Source organism: Trichoderma atroviride, chromosome 7, assembly GCF_020647795.1.
Source record: "Trichoderma atroviride chromosome 7, complete sequence".
Taxonomy (NCBI): Eukaryota; Fungi; Ascomycota; class Sordariomycetes; order Hypocreales; family Hypocreaceae; genus Trichoderma; species Trichoderma atroviride.
This window is the reverse complement of record NC_089406.1, coordinates 774,473-794,300: the sequence shown is the minus strand read 5'-3', so window position 1 is coordinate 794,300 and position 19,828 is coordinate 774,473. Positions and strand designations below refer to the sequence as shown.

The 19,828-nt window shown below is 47.7% G+C and overlaps 11 protein-coding genes across 11 annotated transcripts; 6 read left to right on the top strand and 5 right to left on the bottom strand.

Moving 5' to 3' along the window:
- Positions 1-116: 116 nt before the first annotated feature.
- On the bottom strand, positions 117-851 carry TrAtP1_012260 (uncharacterized protein; the record flags this gene model as incomplete). Its single annotated transcript, XM_066115450.1, has 1 exon — positions 117-851. One exon carries the CDS (start codon positions 849-851, stop codon positions 117-119), a length of 735 nt encoding a protein of 244 aa, XP_065971549.1.
- Positions 852-963: 112 nt separating this feature from the next.
- Positions 964-1,970, bottom strand: TrAtP1_012259 (uncharacterized protein; the record flags this gene model as incomplete). Its single annotated transcript, XM_014090334.2, has 2 exons — positions 964-1,655; positions 1,736-1,970. The coding sequence occupies 2 exons, from the start codon at positions 1,968-1,970 to the stop codon at positions 964-966; spliced, it is 927 nt and encodes a 308-aa protein (XP_013945809.2).
- A 335-nt stretch (positions 1,971-2,305) lies between these two features.
- TrAtP1_012258 (uncharacterized protein) lies at positions 2,306-4,086 on the top strand. Its single transcript, XM_014090335.2, has 2 exons — positions 2,306-2,622; positions 2,688-4,086. The coding sequence occupies exons 1-2, from the start codon at positions 2,562-2,564 to the stop codon at positions 3,839-3,841; spliced, it is 1,215 nt and encodes a 404-aa protein (XP_013945810.2). The 5' UTR covers positions 2,306-2,561; the 3' UTR covers positions 3,842-4,086.
- A 53-nt stretch (positions 4,087-4,139) lies between these two features.
- Positions 4,140-5,441, top strand: TrAtP1_012257 (uncharacterized protein). Its single transcript, XM_014090336.2, has 3 exons — positions 4,140-4,305; positions 4,370-4,550; positions 4,647-5,441. The coding sequence occupies exons 1-3, from the start codon at positions 4,288-4,290 to the stop codon at positions 5,345-5,347; spliced, it is 900 nt and encodes a 299-aa protein (XP_013945811.2). The 5' UTR covers positions 4,140-4,287; the 3' UTR covers positions 5,348-5,441.
- A 195-nt stretch (positions 5,442-5,636) lies between these two features.
- Positions 5,637-7,577, bottom strand: TrAtP1_012256 (uncharacterized protein; the record flags this gene model as incomplete). The annotated part of the gene is made up of 1 exon (XM_014090337.2): positions 5,637-7,577. The coding sequence occupies one exon, from the start codon at positions 7,575-7,577 to the stop codon at positions 5,637-5,639; it is 1,941 nt and encodes a 646-aa protein (XP_013945812.2).
- Positions 7,578-8,299: 722 nt separating this feature from the next.
- TrAtP1_012255 (uncharacterized protein) lies at positions 8,300-10,713 on the bottom strand (the record flags this gene model as incomplete). Its single annotated transcript, XM_066115449.1, has 5 exons — positions 8,300-8,718; positions 8,784-9,360; positions 9,415-10,005; positions 10,065-10,263; positions 10,327-10,713. The coding sequence occupies 5 exons, from the start codon at positions 10,711-10,713 to the stop codon at positions 8,481-8,483; spliced, it is 1,992 nt and encodes a 663-aa protein (XP_065971548.1). The 3' UTR covers positions 8,300-8,480.
- Positions 10,714-12,654: 1,941 nt separating this feature from the next.
- TrAtP1_012254 (uncharacterized protein) lies at positions 12,655-13,753 on the bottom strand. The gene has a single exon (XM_014090339.2). The coding sequence runs from the start codon at positions 13,521-13,523 to the stop codon at positions 13,014-13,016; it is 510 nt and encodes a 169-aa protein (XP_013945814.1). The 5' UTR covers positions 13,524-13,753; the 3' UTR covers positions 12,655-13,013.
- Positions 13,754-14,527: 774 nt separating this feature from the next.
- Positions 14,528-16,231, top strand: TrAtP1_012253 (uncharacterized protein). The gene is made up of 3 exons (XM_014090340.2): positions 14,528-15,019; positions 15,228-15,472; positions 15,543-16,231. Exons 1-3 carry the CDS (start codon positions 14,722-14,724, stop codon positions 16,098-16,100), a joined length of 1,101 nt encoding a protein of 366 aa, XP_013945815.2. The 5' UTR covers positions 14,528-14,721; the 3' UTR covers positions 16,101-16,231.
- Positions 16,232-16,786: 555 nt separating this feature from the next.
- Positions 16,787-17,418, top strand: TrAtP1_012252 (uncharacterized protein; the record flags this gene model as incomplete). The annotated part of the gene is made up of 2 exons (XM_014090547.2): positions 16,787-17,071; positions 17,131-17,418. 2 exons carry the CDS (start codon positions 16,787-16,789, stop codon positions 17,416-17,418), a joined length of 573 nt encoding a protein of 190 aa, XP_013946022.2.
- Positions 17,419-17,920: 502 nt separating this feature from the next.
- Positions 17,921-18,310, top strand: TrAtP1_012251 (uncharacterized protein; the record flags this gene model as incomplete). Its single annotated transcript, XM_066115448.1, has 1 exon — positions 17,921-18,310. One exon carries the CDS (start codon positions 17,921-17,923, stop codon positions 18,308-18,310), a length of 390 nt encoding a protein of 129 aa, XP_065971547.1.
- Positions 18,311-18,322: 12 nt separating this feature from the next.
- On the top strand, positions 18,323-18,884 carry TrAtP1_012250 (uncharacterized protein; the record flags this gene model as incomplete). Its single annotated transcript, XM_066115447.1, has 2 exons — positions 18,323-18,400; positions 18,486-18,884. 2 exons carry the CDS (start codon positions 18,323-18,325, stop codon positions 18,882-18,884), a joined length of 477 nt encoding a protein of 158 aa, XP_065971546.1.
- Between the last annotated feature and the right edge of the window lie 944 nt (positions 18,885-19,828).

The window sequence follows — 19,828 nt, the reverse complement described above, 5'->3', positions numbered from 1 at the left end:
GCCTCTACGTAGCCTGTGTATAGAAATTTTTTATTGCAAAATCCCCTTGGGCCAGCTTTATCTTTCTTCAACTCTATTTCTTAAGTCTAACAGCAACGCTACGGCCGTAGCCGTATTCACTGTGTTTTTGCTTTGACCTTGCCGCCACTTGGTAAGAGGTCAGTTTCCCGTAATAACCTCCAAAAACACCAAAGGTAGCAGATGGAGAAACCTGCCGCGCCTACGCCGACGTTGGCGACAACCCATAGATCTGGTTTGCCGGGTGGCGGTACGACAAAAGCCTCTAGGACATGCCACGCCGCCATGGTGACATAAAAGGTGCTTTGTAGCAGAGCTGTGCCCCACTGGACAAGAGCAGACTGTCCTTCCTGGAACGGTGCACTCCAGGACGTTGGAGGGAGGCCTAAAAGGTATGCCCAGAGGAGAGTGAGGGCTGTATAAGGCACCCTTAGGTCGACTCGGTGTAACAAAGGGAACATTGTCCAAGCTCCAAGAAGGTTGGCAAAGCCCACCCAAGCACGGACTTCGCCGCTCATCCCTTGTTTGCCGGCTAGCAGTAGCGTCATCGGCATCAAGGGCAGAAGGACGCTCTTCTCGTGGACCTGCCAGCTGAAGAGAAAGAAACCCCATGCGGTGGCTGCAAAAGCCAGCGGAAGAGCCGACTTTCGCGGGCGTAGGAACAGCACAATGTTGGGTGGGATTATGGAAAGAAGAGTCATCCCGAGTGCGGCTTTCTGGAGGAGTTCCACGGGGAAATTGCGCAGCTTGATGACGGCGTTGAGCGCGCACCAAAAGTTTGCGACTTTGTCTTCGAAAAGGCCACGGGAAAAGGGAAAGACGCGATGAACCATCTGGACTAGCTGCTCAACAATTGGGTAGTAAAAATGTTGAGTATCGATATAATTGGTGATGAATGAGAAAATGGGAAGTGGTGCCGCAGCCCCCTTAAGCTCGGGCATAGCATCAATGCCGCGATGCTTGTCGTAGAGCACGCCAAGAGCTAGGGGCAGAACCAGCACACCGAAAGAGATGATGGTGACTAAAGCGATGCCAAATAACCTGCTGGGGTTGATGCCGGGGGGTGATGCATCTTCCCAGAAGATACGAAAAGACACTAAGGGCGTAGTAGAGCGCCATCTGTTTAAACCCAAGGGCGGCTACAAAGAAGACGGCTGCCCACATGTACCTCTCGGCGAGCATACTCGACATGCTGGCCACGACGAAGCCAAGCATAACGGTGTTGTACTGGAAGTGAACGTGGTCGATGAGAATCGTCGCTGGCTGCATGAGAATAGCCACAAGGGCCAGGTTGCTCGTCCAATTATTCACCCCATTGAGCCGGCTGAATCGTCGCACAAAGACAGTGGTGGCAGGAACGAAGATGAGGAACTCGGAGACAATGACTGTCGCTCTCATAAAGATCTTGAGCGTTGGATCGTGGGAGCCGCGCGAGGACACCAAGGCAAACCACTCCGGGTTGATCCAGCCTCCAATCTTGCCCAGGGCCCAGCTATGATACGCCGTGAGAGGAGGATAGTCGAGCCCCCACCACTCCAGATCGTGGAAATACCATTGAGATATCGGAAGATGCGCGGTGATCTCCATCCAATGGCGCTGGGCCTCGTAGTCGCCAAACAAGGGCGGTCGTTGGAATCCTGTTACAGCCCGCCGTCTTCTCGTCAGCCACTGATCTGAGCAAAGTAAACAATCGCATAGCCGTTTCCGCAGGCCTCACCAGAGTATCCCCAGAGTCCGGCCGCCCATCGAAACAGCCCTACCACCATCAGTATCAGCGGCAGCACCTCCCATTGGGACGAGGACGTGCGCGCCGGCCACAGAAAGGCTGCCAGAGGGAACGACGGCGTGCGCACGAGGGCCTCGGATCGCACCCGCACAGGCTTGTCGATGTCATTGTCGGAGTTCTTGGGCTTCCGCCGAGGCTTGTGCGGCGCTGGGCTTGAGGACGGCATTGTCACCGCATGGGACGAAGACTGAGGGTCGCAATGCTTGAGATTCTCGCAGATGGAGATGGACACTTGGAGCTTTGGCGCCAGGGCATCTCCATATTGGGAAACTGTAGTGGATAGTGGAGCTGCAGGGAGTTGGAGGTGCCTGACTTACAGTGCAAAGGGCGCCGTTACAGGGCAGATGGCACTATAACGACCAACGACCTTGATGACTGGGCCACAGAGACCGGCAGATGCTCGGAAAGACGGCCACGCCAAGCCGTTGTTAGCTAATCATTACGTTGTGTCTCAACGGGCTTTTCCCCATGGACTTTTGGAGATTTTTGGTGGGGGCGAGCAAACTCGATTGAACAAACAACGCCAACAAAGCCTTCATTGTCCTCCGCACGCTTCCCTCGGCTTTTGTCTTCGGCGCAGGCGGGTTTCTCTTGCCTTGGCCGCACTGCCCTGGAACGCGAGTTTCTGCCGAATAATGGCGAGGAGGTAAGGTAGCCTGGCTCAAGTACTGCTCTGGTTGGCGACTGCGCTGCCCGCTCCAGACCCCGTCAATGCCCTTTTGCTTTGCGACACTTGATCGCCGCCGAGATCTACCAGATGGCCATGTTGCTCCGTAGCAGATTTGCTGCCTCGCCGCCATTGCGAACGCTGTACCACGGTTTGTGGCCCTGATTGACTCGGCATGGCTGCTCGGCGCCACTCTGTTTGCTAACGATCCGATAGCCTCCAGCTGCGCGTCTAGACCTCGCCAGGCGTCGCAGAATTGTGCCTATAAATCCATGTCGCAGGCGCTGCGCTCTTATTCCAGCGCTCCTGCGTCCTCGTCTCCCAAATTCTCATATCACATCGCCGCGTCTTTCATCGCAAAGGACCGTCCGTATGACCCGTCCACTCACGTATTCCATTTCAACCCGTACAATCGAATCCAGCCTCCCCGACATCGCCGAAAGTCCTCGCGGCCCGAATCCGGCCATGATGCCTTCTTCGTGAGCCGAGTTAATGAGTCCGGGTCTGTGGCGCTTGGCGTCGCAGACGGAGTGGGCGGCTGGGTGGATTCTGGAGTCGACCCGGCTGACTTCTCACACGGACTATGCGATTACATGGCTGCCGTAGCATACGAATATCCCTCCGGATCCGATGCGCCTCTCACAGCAAGGAAACTCATGCAAAAGGGATACGAAGCGGTATGCGAGGATCCAAATGTGCCCGCTGGCGGCAGTACGGCTTGTGTTGCGATTGCGAGACCCGAGGGCGTCCTCGACGTGGCAAACCTTGGCGATTCGGGCTTTCTGCAGCTGCGACTAAATGCGGTGCATACATCCTCCGAGCCACAAACCCACGCGTTCAACACTCCGTTCCAGCTTTCAGTAGTCCCGCCAAGCGTTGCTGCTCGAATGGCAGCCTTTGGCGGATCGCAGCTTTGCGATTTGCCGCGGGATGCTGATGTGACACACCACCACTTGCGCCATGGAGATGTGCTGGTCTTTGCTACCGATGGCGTGCTGGACAACCTGTTTAACCAGGATATTCTCCGGATCGCTAGCAGAGTCATGACGACGAGCGGCGCATGGAACATGGCTGCCAACGAGGCCGTCACCGTAGCTGATTCTCTGGACAGTCTTACGGGAGCTCCCTATGAGAGTAAGGCAGCGGATGGCAAGACGAAAAAGGCCGTGACATTGCAAAGTCTACTTGCGACTGAATTGGTGCAGGCTGCCAAGCAGGCAAGCGTAAACACAAAAAGAGATGGGCCATTTGCCAAAGAAGTAAAGAAGTACTATCCCCATGAAAACTGGCATGGAGGTAAAGTCGACGATATCTGCGTTGTCATCGCCGTTGTCTCAGAAGATGCAGCCGGCATCAAAAGCAAGCTCTAGAGTACCGGAGCAAACCGATCCGCAATATGGAATGAATAGAATTTAGACATGCTCAAGGCAAGCACATGGACTATATGGTTAGATGGAGATTGGATTGGATTGGACGTATAAACGGGATGAAGACTGGGTTATTTTGCTAGTAATTCGTCGCATTGAGTTTCACGGTTGTCTAATTATGTACATTATGTAACAAATAACTAAACGAGTAGAAAAAAAAAAGAGCAAATACAATGAGAGTTTATCCATTCGTACATCATTAAACTCTGTACCTAGAGAAGTGTGCTGTAGCGTCAACGACGAAACGATTCAAGGTTGGAGGCTGGTTGAAGTTTATGATGTCATCGACCTGATGAGTTAACGATTTACCCTCTCATCCACCGTGAAAACGTCGTCTTCTTTCACAACAAAGAACGCTTTGAGATATCAATGCTTTTTACAGGGCTATAATGAAGGAAATATATCTGGTAAGGTTGCTGTTGGCTAGTGCGTACTAGAAGCGTTACGATCACTTACAAGGATATTGAATAGGCCGGTGCCGCAGCGGCATTCACAGTCGACATGCTCGTATATCCTCTCGATACGCTGAAAACGCGCTATCAGAGCCAGGATTTCATGCCCAAGTCCGTAACCGCCTCCAATTCAAAGCCTCTGGCCGTGCGCGGCCTGTACCAAGGGATAGGGAGCGTGATATTGGCTACTCTTCCAGCAGGTACAGCATAATGGCGTCCCTTGTTCTCATTTACATACTGCATATTTATTGCATGTAATCGAAGAGTAAGGGTAAACTAACCTTTATACTTGTCAGCTGGAGTCTTCTTCGCCACGTATGAAAGCGCAAAGGGCATATTCGGGCGGCATTTGCCTGTGCCTGAGCCCGTGGTCCATTCGTGTGCCTCATCGGTCGCCGAGATGGCATCCTGTCTCGTCCTTACTCCAGGAGAAGTAATAAAGCAGAACGCTCAAATGATACGCGCCGAATCTGCGGGATCAAGTCTGCGCAACTCCACATCGTTGGCGGCGTTCCGTCGCATAGCTGGAGGGGGGAATATGGCAGGGGGTCTGTTTTCGGGATACACAGCGCTGGTGGCACGCAATTTGCCCTTTACGGCGCTCCAATTTCCCATGTTTGAGTACGCAAGAGGGCGTCTATGGGACAAACGGCTGCGTCTTAGAAAGGACCAGACGAAAGGCGTGCTGGAGACGGGCTTGGTAGCCGGATCGAGTGCGGCAATGGCCGGGGCTCTGGCTGCGCTTGTGACAACGCCGAGTGATGTGATTAAGACACGGATGATGGTGAAAGTAGGCACTGGCGATGAGAAGAGCAAAGTTCAGCGGCATCGCAGGGGCGCAATTACAGTTGCGCAAGATATCTGGCGTGAAAAGGGGTTCCGGGGATTCTTTCGTGGAGGAGCGTTTCGCTGTGCTTGGACGGCGGTTGGGAGCGGTTTATATCTCGGCATGTATGATGCCGCCAAATTATGGCTTGGAGGTGAAGAGGGAGACTAGACAGGCGGTTGGGAAAGGTGTTTGAGTATTTTTATGGAGTATTTTCATGGAGTACTATAAAGTATTGTTGTAATCTAGCAAGAATTTCGTATTCATTAAACTATCTCAGACTAACTTAATACAAGATAAACATAAACATAAACATAAACAATTCTATTATAATAAAAAATTGCGCACAAAAGTAGGACCAAATACCAAACACAAACGCACACATGAGAAGAAAAGCATGCAAATACGTGTACCCAGCTTTCACGACGACAGAATCTTGCAGCTTGTCGGGGTCGAACTACTATACTGAGCGATAGTACCTTTGTCCTTTCTCGGGCATTTCTGGATCATGAGTCCAAGTCACTGCCTTGATGGAATCGCCGCCATATTTGTCGGGATGAAAGTGTAGAACATAATAATGTGGGGGGTATCCAGTAGGTTTGTCGCCCGCTACCATCCCGTCCCAGTCTGAATACCAGGAAAAGGTGTCATTATAGAGGTGCCGTAGGATAAACTTTTTCATTCCGTTTGCAAACTGGACTGTCATTCCAGTTCGAATCGTCCTCTCTTCTCCTTGACCAGGGGTTTTGTCGACAAAAGGTCTCACTCCTTCATACGTTTCAGGCCACACGATGAGAGTTTTTCTGTTATCAGATTCGTTTGAATATACCCCCATATACTGCTCAAGAGGACGGCTGCAGAAGGCCCAGAAATCATTTCCTCTGACAAAATTGAAACTGGTCACGAGATCTTCGTGCTGCTTGTGTGCATTAGCCATGCTCATTTGCACTGAGAAGAGATTTAGGTCGCCGCCCAAGAGTGTCTGAAGCAGGAGCTGCCCGATCCAATCAGCGGCATCATTCGCCGTCCTCGTATTTGTCAACACTATGACTGCAGATTTCGTTTCCGGTACAAGGGCAACAAAACAGTTTGATCCGCAATGCACTCCCTGATTCCAGTACACTTTGGTTGCTTTGGTCTGGCCGAGTCCGATCATGGGCATCGGGATCAGCTTGGAGTTGGCTCCAAGGCCTTCGAGTCTGCCAGGTAACGTGGTAGTTGCCCAGCCTGCAGCATAGCTACATGTGTTCTTGATCTTGTCCTCGTTCGGTACCCCTTCCATGGACTGAAGGGGGCTAAAAAGCAAATCCACGTCCGGGAACGCCCGTTTATAGCCACGGTCATCGGGCGCAGGATCCCAACTTTTATCTGCGGCCTTATTGAGACCTATGCAATATTTTATTAGTGCGTCAACGTTGCTCAACATGCCCCTTGCCGCATTTGGCATTGTAGCCTTGTGAAGACAGATAATCTCTTCAGCCGCTGCCTGCTGTTCACGGTATGTGTTGAAATTGTGACGATCAAGTCTGTTCTGCTCAGTCATATTCCATTTATCTGACGACAAACGTTGAAGGCGTTTCAGGCGCTTCTCCTTGCAATAGGAGACCAGTGCCTCGAAGTTATCATTAGAATACCGTATATCCGGCTTCAAAGCAGGTAAATCGGGCGCTAAAACGGCATCGAGGGAATCTACACGTTGCGACAGTAGCTGCTCGCCCCGACGTCCGACGTGATATAGCTTTGAATAGTGACTTCCGTATCCTCCTCTGTCCGTATATACATTGCAGGTACAAGGCATTCCCAAAGGCCTCAAGATATTGGTTCTAAGGTATCGATCATACCCTTCAGGACAGTATTTATGAACGATTTCTCCAAGTAAGGTGTAGTTAATCGCGCCGTGAATAAACCGAGAGCGTGGCTCTGCCACGCGCTTGAGACTGTGATACGCTCTGATAATCTCATTTTCGAGTAAGCTGACACGACCACCGTATTCAGTCAAGACAGACTCAGCCGCTTGAAGCCCGGTGCGATGGCCAAGAAGATCTGCAATTGTTGTATTGTCAGAGAAATCAGCGTCTGGATGCAAGAACCCTCTAAGGTGGTGTGAGACCTTGTCATCGTAGCGCAAGATGTTTCTATGGCTCATCTGAGCCACGACAGCTGCTGTAAAGCTCTGGCTTAAAGCACCAATGGGATACATGGTAAGCGAAGTGGCTTTGCATTTCTCTTCAAGGTCGCTGTAGCCAATGCTTTCTTCCCACACTACCTCGCCTTCATGGACGACAGCAGCAGACATGCCAACGATTCCAGTGATGTTGCAAATTTCCTTGACTTTGTTTGTTAAGTCGGCCTTACTCGTTGTTGAGCCGAAACCCGTAGGTATTTCTTTGTCCGGCTTCATCGTCTCGTCCCACCTATATGATGTCAGCTTTTAACGTTTCATAAAGAGAAAATATAGATAGAATGACCAACAAATTGCTAATTTGCTATCTTTCTGAAGTGTTGATATTATACGATGAGGATGGCTTACACCAAGTAATTTACAACCTGCGACCACGATACGGGGGGCATATATATACTTTAAAAAACATTAGTTAAAAGAAAAAAAGTTTCATTCATATTGATTACTTAATTCTATCATTAACAAAGGGCGATAATAAATTTGGGATCAAAAAATGCAACAAAGGATCATTAAGAATTGATGCGAGGCTGGTTAGAATGAAACAACGTGTTCAGTGCATACTTTGGAAAGATTTCCCTTGATTCAAAAGCAGATTATATAGCAACTATTTTTGGAATCTTGTGCTTAGACTACATTAACCTCAAGCTCTTTGAGAAAAGAAAAAAAAAGACTATGTCAGTGTTTTCTTTGTATATGATCATCAAGAAAACTCGCACAAAATAAGTATTGATAGGGGAGCAAAGGGTGCAGTTAGGTCATTTGTATCCTGAAATACTGAACAACGTTAGCAGAGTGATTGCCAGCGAGTTGCGGTCCTTTCAAAGTTGCTAGTTCACAGGATGATTTCTTTGTGCGTTTGTCCCGAGTCCTTTTTTTCACACAATATCTAAAAGAGCTTCCGTAGCTCGACGAACCGAACATTATGATCTATCAAATGCAACTGAAAAGAAAAAACAGATAATGTCATATACAAAGGGAAATGGAAATTAATAGTTTAAAAAGAAATACCACCCTCGAATATTTTCTCACAGTCTACCTTGAGCTCTATCCGCAACAGCGTAAAACTTGTGGCTTCATGCCAGAGAGATGACACTACCTTGTATGGAGTGTTCTAAGATGTCATTAGTGGCATGAAGCTGCAAAGTCGCGATCGAAAGCTTTGACTCGCGCATTAAGCTTTACACTTAGGCCAGTCGTGTTGCGAAACCACTTCTGTGTCTCCTTGGCCTGGTCGAGAGCTGCTTGTGCAGCGATACCATCAAGATGGAATCGCCTGCGGATATCTAGCTTTACGATCGGATGAACAGCAACAAACCCTTCATCATCGATCATGAGGCAATTTGAAGACGGGTCAAATAGTCTAAAAAATGTTAGCTTGATTTTCCACGGGCTGAATCATTGTAAGGCAGGCATGTATAGACGTACGATTTTAATTCTTCATAAATCTCTGCTGGCCACATTGTAAGAGGCGTCGGGAGGTCGAGTATAACCAGTGCGCCTAATTCAGGCAATGTACTTGGATCCAGATTGAATAAGGCTTGATCTAGAGCCTCGCGCGGTAGCCTCTCATATGGCCAAGATGGTAGATCCTCGGAAACTTGCCTATGGTCTAAGGACCATATATCTGGAGCAGAAATGTTGCATCCATTTAGGGCATTGATAGCATCATTGACGTCTGTTAACTCATTGTTATGCGCTTTGATACACTCTACCACGTGCGCAAGGGCCAGTAGTGACCCTCCCAGCAGAGTCGAGATTCGTTCCAGGTCGTCATCATTTATCTCATGATGTCCGAGGTTTTCTTTGAGAAACGCTTTGCTGGAATCTCCAGTTAAGGGTGGCAAACTGATGTAGATGCTGTGATTTTGTACATCCGGAGGAAGCGACAGGTTCTTGCTCCGCGCCGTCACTAGAACCGAACCTTGAGACAGAGTCGGCCAATATACCCCTGCCATGTCATCAAAGCTCGTTAAATCGTCGTATATAAGTAGCCACCCATTATCTATGTGTGTTAGACATTATTGATTTGAAAGGGAGGTGTTTTGATTGCACTCACGGGTAGCTAGCCACTGCTTGGCCAAGTTACCGAGATCCTTACCATGCATCCCGGGCTCGACATCTAGCCTCAATATCCTCGCAATCTCGTCAAGCGACTCTTTCAGCTTGATTGGTGTTTCGGCATTGAGCCAAAAGACCGGCCCCTCCCATTGGCAGGCGATCTCGAGGGCGAGCTGCGTCTTCCCTACCCCAAACATGCCATGTATAACGCAGACTCGAATGTTGCAATCTGACGCCATGTGCCCGGTACTCAAATGATGCTGCGCTTTAACAATCTCCTCATCCCTAGAGTAATACTTGACTCGTCGATTTAGCGGTAGCATCTTTGCATCAGGCCAGCCTTTGTGCTCTTGCATCATGTACCATTTCGATGGACCTTGGAAGGCCGCCATTGTCTGAATCTCGCAACGTATTGCGTGGTTTCTCTGGTGCCTTGCGTGGTCTTCCTGGCGCCTTGCGTGGCCTCTCTGGTGCTTTGCGTAAGAGACTTCTCTCTTGACGATCTTGAAGCATTCCATTAGGTCGTCCATGACTTTTTCCATGCCGCGAGACTTTTTCCCACCCCAAAAGAAACCACGGAAAAAATTAGCTAGAACAAATGGATTAGTAAAAGAATGTTACGCCCTTCGTGTGTCAAACTTGTCATACCGGACGCAGACTTTTCCAGGAAATTTGCTGCGCGAATACATGTGTCCAAGTAGGCCATGTACATACTAACGAGAGCCTTATCGAGACGAGGATACCCTATGAAATCTTTTGAATATTCGATAAATAGCGACAGGGTATGCGTACGAGTGCCAATGAGCTTCGCAATATGTCCCAGGATCTTGTATGAATGCCCAGCGCACTTCGGCAAAGTTAGCCAAGTTGACACCCGCCATGGAGGTAAAGAGCTCAGTTCAAAACTTACTTCCAAAATTAATTGGATTACACCCCAGGTGATTGAAAGTCCCAGTGCATTCTTGGTGAGGGTATTAAGACCATCTGTGTATGCCTTGAGCCCCTCAACGACTGGTTTAATGGCGTTCATGAATTTGCTGCCGCGCTCCTTCTCGTATTTCTCTTTCAGATGATTGATATAGATCTTGCAGGTGTCGGCCGTCAGTTCTTGTTCCAGGCGCCGTCGATTCTCGTCACTGATTGGGGTATCGTGTTCTTCCTGGAGCTTGTTCAACCACTGCCATTGCGTTTCAGGAATTTTGGCTGGACTATCTGCGTCTTGCTTCTCAGAAACGTTTTCATGTGGTGGCTTCGTTTCATGCTCGGACGTCGTTGGGGAGCGGCTCGGGCGCTCCATGTTGGACGATGGCGATGATAATGGCTGAATTCTTTAAGGAGATCACAAGAGAAGATCAGATTGAGTTTGAATATGTGGGCAATAGGTATCTGGGTTGCTGAAGGCCACCAGCTATATATCATGTTTTATAGGCACCTAAACATATGATGGTACTTGTTTGCATCCTCATTCCGCAGTCAAGAACGACCCGTCCAAGTGAATGAATCTGTTTTGACAAAGCTATAAACAACAAGAATAGCTGTGGTGTTTCGTATCATGGGATGAGTATCCTGTAAAGTTAAACAGCCGACGCCTGTTCCACATATTCGGCTCTGCTTCTGATCCTACATCTAAACAGCGCTCAGCCCCTGTAAGTCCCTAGAGTAAGCATACCTAGATGCCAAATTACTAGGACCGTTTAACAGGGTGTTACATACGCAAGCAATAGACGTCAGTGACTGTAGTCTTCAGACCTCATAGAATACGTTATGCTATATGTTCGTTTGAGTGGCATCTGGAATCTGTTTTCACGGCACGTTATCCGGAAGTGTTTGTCGTTTTCCCGTCGGATGTTGTTTTCGATACTGCGTTTAACTATGCTAGCCGATCAATGGCACGCAAATGTTTGTATCCGGCGCACTCAATGATTCGGTATCTGAACAATTATGGTCTCAGTTACGCTGATTTTGCGATAAGCACATCCAACCTTCCATGCAAATTATGGTTCCCCTGTGCCAAAGAAATGACGAAGAGCAATAGGCAAATGCGAAATGCGATGGCAATTGCATAGAAAGTTGACAAAAAAAAAAACGGCAAGTATAACATTCGCGCGCATCTAAACTGCCTGGCGTATCTTCCGTCCATTTCTCTAGCTTAAATCTCTTAGCTTAATAAAGTCTCTTTACAAGAAATGTGTGAAGTGAATTATAGATGAATGCTCAGTCAGGCGGGTAGTGTTAATTTGGTGAGAAAGGTTTGCTCGGAACTGTCGTCTGCGTCTGACTCCCGGCACCCACTGCTACCATATATCTATTATTGGCTCGTTGTTCGCATCTTACGCTCTACATAGAACAGTTTACTTGTTTTCACTACGAATGGAAGCCCGTGCATTTAGTTCCATACGTTGGCCAATACACCCCTGGCTCGCGTTTGAGGATATCTGTTTGATGGACCAACGGATTGGCCTGAGATCAAAAGGCCCCGGAGACAATGTAATGTGAATCGGGAATGTAGTTTCGCGCTATTTGTCTATGAAGTAAACACTGGCAGTCGATGTACTATTCGCAGCTTATGCGGACACGCTTTCTCTTCCAGACCTTTACCCGCGAGCTTGGTAAATTACCTTTCGTATCACGAGAGGTCCCTAGATGTCAAGATTACAGATGACAAAATACATGGATGGACAAACACATTCTGCAGTAGTATGATGACAGCGTCTGGTACTCTAACTGCCTTCTAGATATGTCTATTCTAAATCATCTTAAGTTTGTATTGATTGAGCTCTATTCACGAAGAAAATGTGTATGCTACAGGCCGCTGATGTACTAGAATCTGGGAGCGTTTGTAGAATCAATTCTTGTAATCATCATATTCCACAGCATCTTGGTGAATAATGGTGTGTTTAAAACGTGTAAAGGTGAGTTTGCCGCATTTGCAGTCTACGGTAATAGGTGGGTATCTAAGGCAGCTCAAACAGTTGAAGTTACAGTAGCATACAGGATCTAAATAGATCACTGAGGTGATGTGACTTGGACATAGTATTGTTAAGATTCTGGTCGGCTTATTCTCCCGTTCATTGCCTGCTCAGATTATTGATGCAAGGTTGGCTGATACTCTCCAATGTAGAACATCTACAACAGCCTGATATTACATCCCGCATAGCTATCGCCAGAGCCTCTAGTACAAGGTAAGACCCCGCACCCGGGTGTATATGGGTAGCTTTCACTAGCCGAGTGAATGGCACTCGTATAACTTCAATAATATTCGATAGGCTAGATATTATCAAGTCAGGCGTATGAAAAAGGAGTTTACTTTTCACTCTAGATATTGCCACCAATTTTCATAAGTGTCCCGACACTCCTGGCGCTTATAGCTGTCCATAAAAGGTGGGCGATGCACATGTAGTACGATTATTTCACTGGAAGCGGAATACACTTTCGTGCTGCCATGATGTTGATAGCAAGAGCAGAATATGGACATGATCGTGTGTTCATTACATGCCCTCAATGCATCGTGAATATGTCTGTGCTAAGGTAGGAGAGTCGATGTATAGTCTACAAGCTCCTCCTGATACATCAAGTAGAGGCTCTATTGTGGTGAGATTACTGAAGCTTTTGTCGTTGCCACCTCTCGCGATGCAGTGCGTGAATCTCCTGATCCAACCCAGGAATTGGCCCTTCAACCGGTACATGTGGACCTACATCGTTTATTGGAAGACCTGCAACAGCGCCCCGTTTGACGTTTGCCTCGTCCATCCACCTCTCGTACTGTTCCGTGGAAGAAATGTACACAATGCGGCCCAAGCCGACGTACGCATGCGCCGCCGCACACATGGCGCAGTGTTCTCCCGACGTATACACGGTAGCAGACGCTCGATCCTCTAGCGCTAGGTTTTGCTGTGCCCATCGCGCGATAGTAAACTCAGGATGCAGTGTTGCATCGGCCTTTAAATCTCCCTTTTCGCCTGTGACGGTGCGATTGCGATCTTGGTGGATAATCTTGTCGTTTCGATCTACTAGGACGGACCCGAATGGGGAGTCGCCCGCCTCAAGAGCTTCGCGAGCGAGATTGACGCAAAGTCGAAGAGCCTCCTGGTTATGTGATTGTGCCATTTCTTCTTAAATAGAAATGTGGTTTGACGAATCCTGTGAGCGAAGAAGCTAAAAGTGAAGTTGGACTTGAAGGCATAACATTTGAGTTGACGGAAAAAGGCTCAGACGTTGTAGTCGCTGTGGGCCCTATAGCTAGGTTTACACTGCTCCGTACTGCCTATGTATGACGCTGACGAATGATGTTTGTGGCGTTTGCAAAATATCCATGGATCTTAATTTCTTCTCTATGAGTCTAATGGTAGTCTAATTACCATCGGAGCCGTCCCCCAGCCGAGCTCCAGAGACGAAAGTAATGGGCCACAACGGCTGTCGTAATTTTATCTTGATTTAGCGGTGTCGCTGAGATAAATTGCAATGCGCGTGACAACAGAACAAGTTAAACAAAGCAGTGTTGGTAATAGATGCTTCTTGATAATTTAAATTTTAGCCTCTCTTGCAGTACACGGCCGGACTAATAGTGCTTAGTGAACTGCGGATTACTGCGTCACGCTGGATAACCCTGCATTGTGAACAACAAAAATGCCAGGCCACTAATTTATCTTAATGATGAAAATTAACGTAGATATTACTTACTACACGATTGAGCTATTTTCTCGTCTTGAACATAGGTTCTACAAGGCTATACTATCGTCACACAGATTATGCGGTTGTTGCTTTATTCTTTGGAAACAGTGATCGAATTTAAGTGGGCAGTTGATCTCATCATATGTATAACTACCATGACGAAGCAGTCATCTATCGCCTACATAGCTAGCCTCATGTTTTTGCCCTACGAGACGAATGCCGCTGTACGCGATAAGCAACATAGGAAGATGCTTCAAATATGTAATCACGCCGTTGATAATTAACAAACTCATGGTGTTTCTGCTATACTTTCCCTTTCGGGCTACAAAGACTAAAAGAGTAACACGGATATAGTGGTACCCCCGCTGCGGGGCTGTAGCGCCCTGGTTAGTGCATATCAGCTTCCCCTCGACATTCGAGATCTGGAGAGGGCAGGCCACGACGAATCTGGCTGACTGCCCAACTTACGTCAGTCCTCTCGTCAAGCGCTGCTTCACACGGACGCCATCGTTATTGGCCGTCATCGGAAGCCTCCCCACTCTTTGCCAGCGCCCTCTGGTAGCATGAATGTCTTCGAATCAGATGTGTCTGTGGCGTCAGTGCCTGACCTGGCCGTAAAGCAGTATAAAAGCCCATGAGAAACGAGATCCGAGATCTGGGAATTGGAAAGCTTCCATCCACTTACACTGCGAATGTAAGGATCCAGTTGCCTCACTCGCCATCTAATTGTCACAAGACTCTAGAGCATCATTGTTTCTTTGTTATTCTACTTGTGCAACCCGTTACAATGGCACCTCCCACTGCCACTGCCACCTTGGAAGAAGAACAGCAGCAGACTGTCATCAAGATGAACGCTGCCGCTGTCGCCCCGGAGGAGGAAGAAATGGAATCCCAGCTCTCCAGCCTGAGCCGTGGCCCCAATCCTCTACAAGGTACCATTTTCTGCATCTACATCATTATTTCTACATTATCTGAAAAGCCTTGGCCTGCCTGTGCCCCATCGATATCCATCTTCATCCCCATTCAGAAATCATGTGATTGCTATCAACTTTTTGACCCAAGCGCCCATCTACTCATCATTACTTAGCCTATCTTCCAAGTATAGGACAGGGAGGCCTCTGCTAACCGCCGGTGTGCCAGGCATTCCTACTTTTCCCTCCTTTCACGAGCACCGTAAGCACATTGTGTTGCATATGGCCGCCGTTTTCCGCAACTGGGCTCGCCATGGTTACACGGAGGGTATCTCTGGCCACATTTCTGTCCGCGACCCAGAATTTCCCGGTCTTATCTGGATGAATCCTATTGGCAAACACTTTGCTCTCATGAATGGCAGTGATATGCTCTGCCTAAGAATCAGCGATGGTGAAATCGTTGGCGGTAATAGAGTAAGTCCTTAATCGGCGCAGCATTCGTGTCCGCTCGCTTGAAGTGTTAGGGCTAATTTGACGCCTTCAGTCCCGTCCTGTTAACAACCCAGGCTTCTATATTCACTCCGAGGTACACAAAGCACGCCATAATATCCACGCCATCTGCCATGCCCACACCATCGCCGGACGTGCTTGGTGTGCCTTTGGCAAGCCACTTGAAATGATTACTCAAGACATTTGCGACCTCTACGGAGTGCTTGCTGTGGATACTGAATATGCAGGAATCGTTACTGCTGAGCAAGAGGGGAGGCAGATTGCCAAGGCTCTTGGACCCAAGGGCAAAGCTGCCCTGCTGATCAATCACGGTATCATCACTGTGGGACAGACTGTTGACGAGGCTTCTTTTTTGCTGGGCTTAGTGGAGCGCAGCTGCGAGATCCAGCTCAAGGTTGAAGCTGCTTGTGCCGGCAATCCCAACTTGAAGAAGAGTATTATCCCCCATGAGCTGGCAATGAACAATTATAAGATGGCGGGCGAGAAGCACTGGCTTTATGAGGAAGCACAGCCCGACATCCAACTCGAGATTGAGCTTGCGGGAGAGGTCATCTCGCGGGGCTTGGATGATGTGAAGATTGATACCCCATAAAGATGGCAGAGAAAGCCGACCTCTTTTTCTTCTACGTATGATTCAGATACAGTTTGCTCTGAATATCCATCTTGTGAAACTCGTGGATAGATGTTTGGGCATGTGTGAGAATACTCCATACAATATATGCGATTTTTGATCACAATCTAAAGTGTACTTTGTACGAGACCTCTCTTTAGGCGTCGGATATAGATTGTTGTCCATAAGATGGGCTCTTTCCGGCCACAACCTTGTCTCTGCAGAGCGATTGGTTAGTGATATTCTAATTTGTGTTGGACAAGAACCTCCTCGCATGACAACGCATGGGTCATAGTTGACAGGGAGAGGCGCGACATTTAGAGGGGCACTCTAGATCAGCATTCTCAAGGGATGCGCTTGATCATCTTTCAGAAGCTCGTCAGCCCTTTTGATAGCACAAATTTCGTAATTTGTCTGAGATGTAGAAGCGCTATTAGTCGCAGAAATAGCGTGGCTTAGCTAGCTATGCTGGAGCAGTCATATCCATTTTGGAAATAGCTAGACACAGAAGTGAGAAGGGAGCGACTATTAATGGATGGAAAGTGTTTTATGGTTCTCTTTTATTCTTTTCGACGTCTGTAATGTTCGCAATTGTCGACTGCTGACTTCTCGTAAAATTTTGTCCTCGCTTGCATTATCCACCAAATATTGTCTGCTACTTGGCCAATATGCCATTCACAACTCTCTCATACATTCCCAAGCTTCCTTTCGATCCCCCGGACTCTGTTCCAATCCATGAATTTCTGTTCAGTGGTGGAGACGAGTATGGGCGTTACCCAATCGTGGATTCTTTACCGCCATTTACTTGTGGCATCACTGGAAAATCTCACTCTGCCGCTAATGTCAAGGACCGTATAGAATGGCTTTCGGCTGCTCTCGCATCAGAATTGGGCTTTGATGTCAATAATGGGAGCGAGTTTGACAAAGTCATAGGACTGTTTAGCTTCAATACAGTATGTATTTGGAATTTAGATAGCTCGTTCACCGACTGACGTGTAAGCGCATCAATTAGATCGATACTATGCTCGTCTCATGGGCAGCACATCGATTCTCGGGAATTTCATCACCGATCAGCCCCTCATATTCGACAGCCGAGCTCACGAGACAACTCAAAGCGGTCAAATGCAAAGCACTTTTCACATGTGCTACACTATTTCCCACAGCCCTCGAGGCGGCTCTCGCGGCGGGCATTCCCAAGGCTCATGTATACTTGCTGGAGATCCCCGAGAAAGCGCTGAAAGGCGCCAATGTGCCATCGGATATCAAGTCGGTTTACCACCTTGTTGCCGAAGGGAAATAGCTGGCTCCTCTTCCACAGTTGAATTGGCCACAGGGTCAAGGTGCCCGTCAGGCGGCCTTCTTATGCTCTTCCAGTGGAACATCTGGGCTGCCAGTGAGTATTTTGTCCTTGCTATTGACGCTATTTCACATAAAATCTTGGTAAATCTAACATATGTCGCCTAGAAAAATGTTATGATCTCACATAGAAATATTATCGCAGATACGCTGCAACTCAGTATGTACGAATCAAACTACAAAAGTGGAAAGCCAGAGTCTTTACTTGCTGTACTCCCCATGAGCCACAGTTACGCCCTGATTGTTACAGGGCATGCTGGAGTGTATAGGGGCTACAATGCAGTTGTGTTGCCAGGGTTTGACCTCATTGATGTGCTCGAAGCAGTACAGAAGCAGCACATAGAAACGCTTTGGATGGTAAGGACGGATCCATCTCTGTTACCATCCATTTGGAATGAAAGCATGCTATAAACTGGGCTAACATGTGAACAATAAGGTTCCCCCCGATGGTCGTGGCCTTGATTAAGAACTCAGAGATTACTGAGAAATACAATCTCAAACACGTCAAAAGTACTATAGTTGGCGCATCAAATCTCACAAAGGAGGTCAATGAACAGTTTACTCACCTTTTCCCTAACTGCCAACTTATCCAGGGGTATGGCCTCACCGAAACTTCAGTAGTAGTTTCCATGCAAAACAGAGCAGATATCATGTTTGGCTCTTGTGGCCACTTTATTCCAGGCTACGAGGGCCGACTGGTGGATCGAGATGGCGAGGAAGTGACGGAGCTAGACACGCCTGGAGAGCTTCTTTTGCGATCGCCAACAATAATGCTGGGATATCTCGATAATGAAAAAGAGACAAAAGAAGCATTTACGAGTGACAAGTGGCTATGAACCGGTGACTTGATGGAAATCCGTAAAAGCAACGATGGTCATGAACATCTTTTCATCGTCGATCGAGTCAAAGAGCTCATCAAAGTTAGGGTGAGTGAACTACCGTTACCAGAACCTGTCTCGAAACCAATATACGTTTGGTTCGGATACTAATTCTTTTTTTTTTCTTGTTCAGAGTATGCAAGTTTCTCCGACCGAGATCGAAGCTCTTCTTTCTAGTCATCCGTGTGTCGCAGATGTCTGTGTCGTTCCACTTCCTCACGACATCGCTGGCGAACTGCCACTCGCGTTTATCGTGCGGACACCAGCCGGCAAAGAAGAGGACGAGCGCGCACTGAAACAGAAACTCCACGAATTTGTTAATGCAGAGCTGGCAGACTACAAGCACCTAGCTGGAGGTATCGAATTCCTTGATCTGCTACCCAAGTCTGCGAGCGGAAAGACCAAGAGGGGAGAGATGAAGGAAAGAGCTAGAAAGATGGCTGATTTGAGCAAGGCGAAGAACACACCCAGAGTGCTACAAGTCTATGTATATGAGACGTCTTCTGACGATGATAGTGATGATGACGAGTGAACATCTTATGATTTACAGTTTACTATATGGTAGGCTAAAAAAGGAGGTATAGTAGTTAGTTCTAAATTAAAATGCCTCTTCTGGAAGCTTCCTCTTTACAATTTTTTATCTCGGTCAGCGCTCATACAAAATTGTCGGGCATTGGAAGTTTCATGCCAACATGACCCCATACATTGGAGAGGGACGATGTTGTCAACGTACGATTTTCACAAGTTTTGTTGAGACATGAGACATTTCAGCGGCATCGTAGCATTACCTCTGGTGGATTGCGTGTTCCTGTCGTGATACCCACAAGAGACAGCTGTAGGAAGACCCAGACCACCTTTATCTTGAGACTTATTACAAACGAGGCTGCCTAGAAGCCAAGCAATATACTTAAAAATCAGCTAGAGATTCCTTATTACTAGACGCAGCCCTTCATGTATGAGGATCTACAGAGCCAAAAGTATAGAGAACGCTTTGGTCAATAGTTGAGCTATCACTGAATCCTATCCTGCTAAATGCAGTATTGTTACTATAATATGCAGCTAGCATCAAAGCCGTACATGGAAATATTTCTGGTTCTTTTCGCGCCGCAAAGAAAGCAAAGTTTTCTACAGAGCTTTGTCCAATGTTACGATGAGAAGTGTTCGAATCAATAATACGTTAGTGTAATAGACATAATAATTAATGATGAAATTCTTTCTTCGTTTCATTTCGCGTAAAATTGCTGTTGCATGTGCAGCTCTCTCCCTTGCATCATATACGAGTGTGTGTGCTTCAAATGACCTGCTGATCCTCTTCCCAAGTCTGCTCACAACGTTTCATACATATGCCCCTCCATTAGCAGGTGGCTTTTATGAGAGAATAAAAATCCTCTGCAGACATCCAAAATGCTTGGATGAGAAGCATTGTGGCGCTGATGGCGCATTGCGCTTGGCATCCTCTCAGACAGAATGATGGAA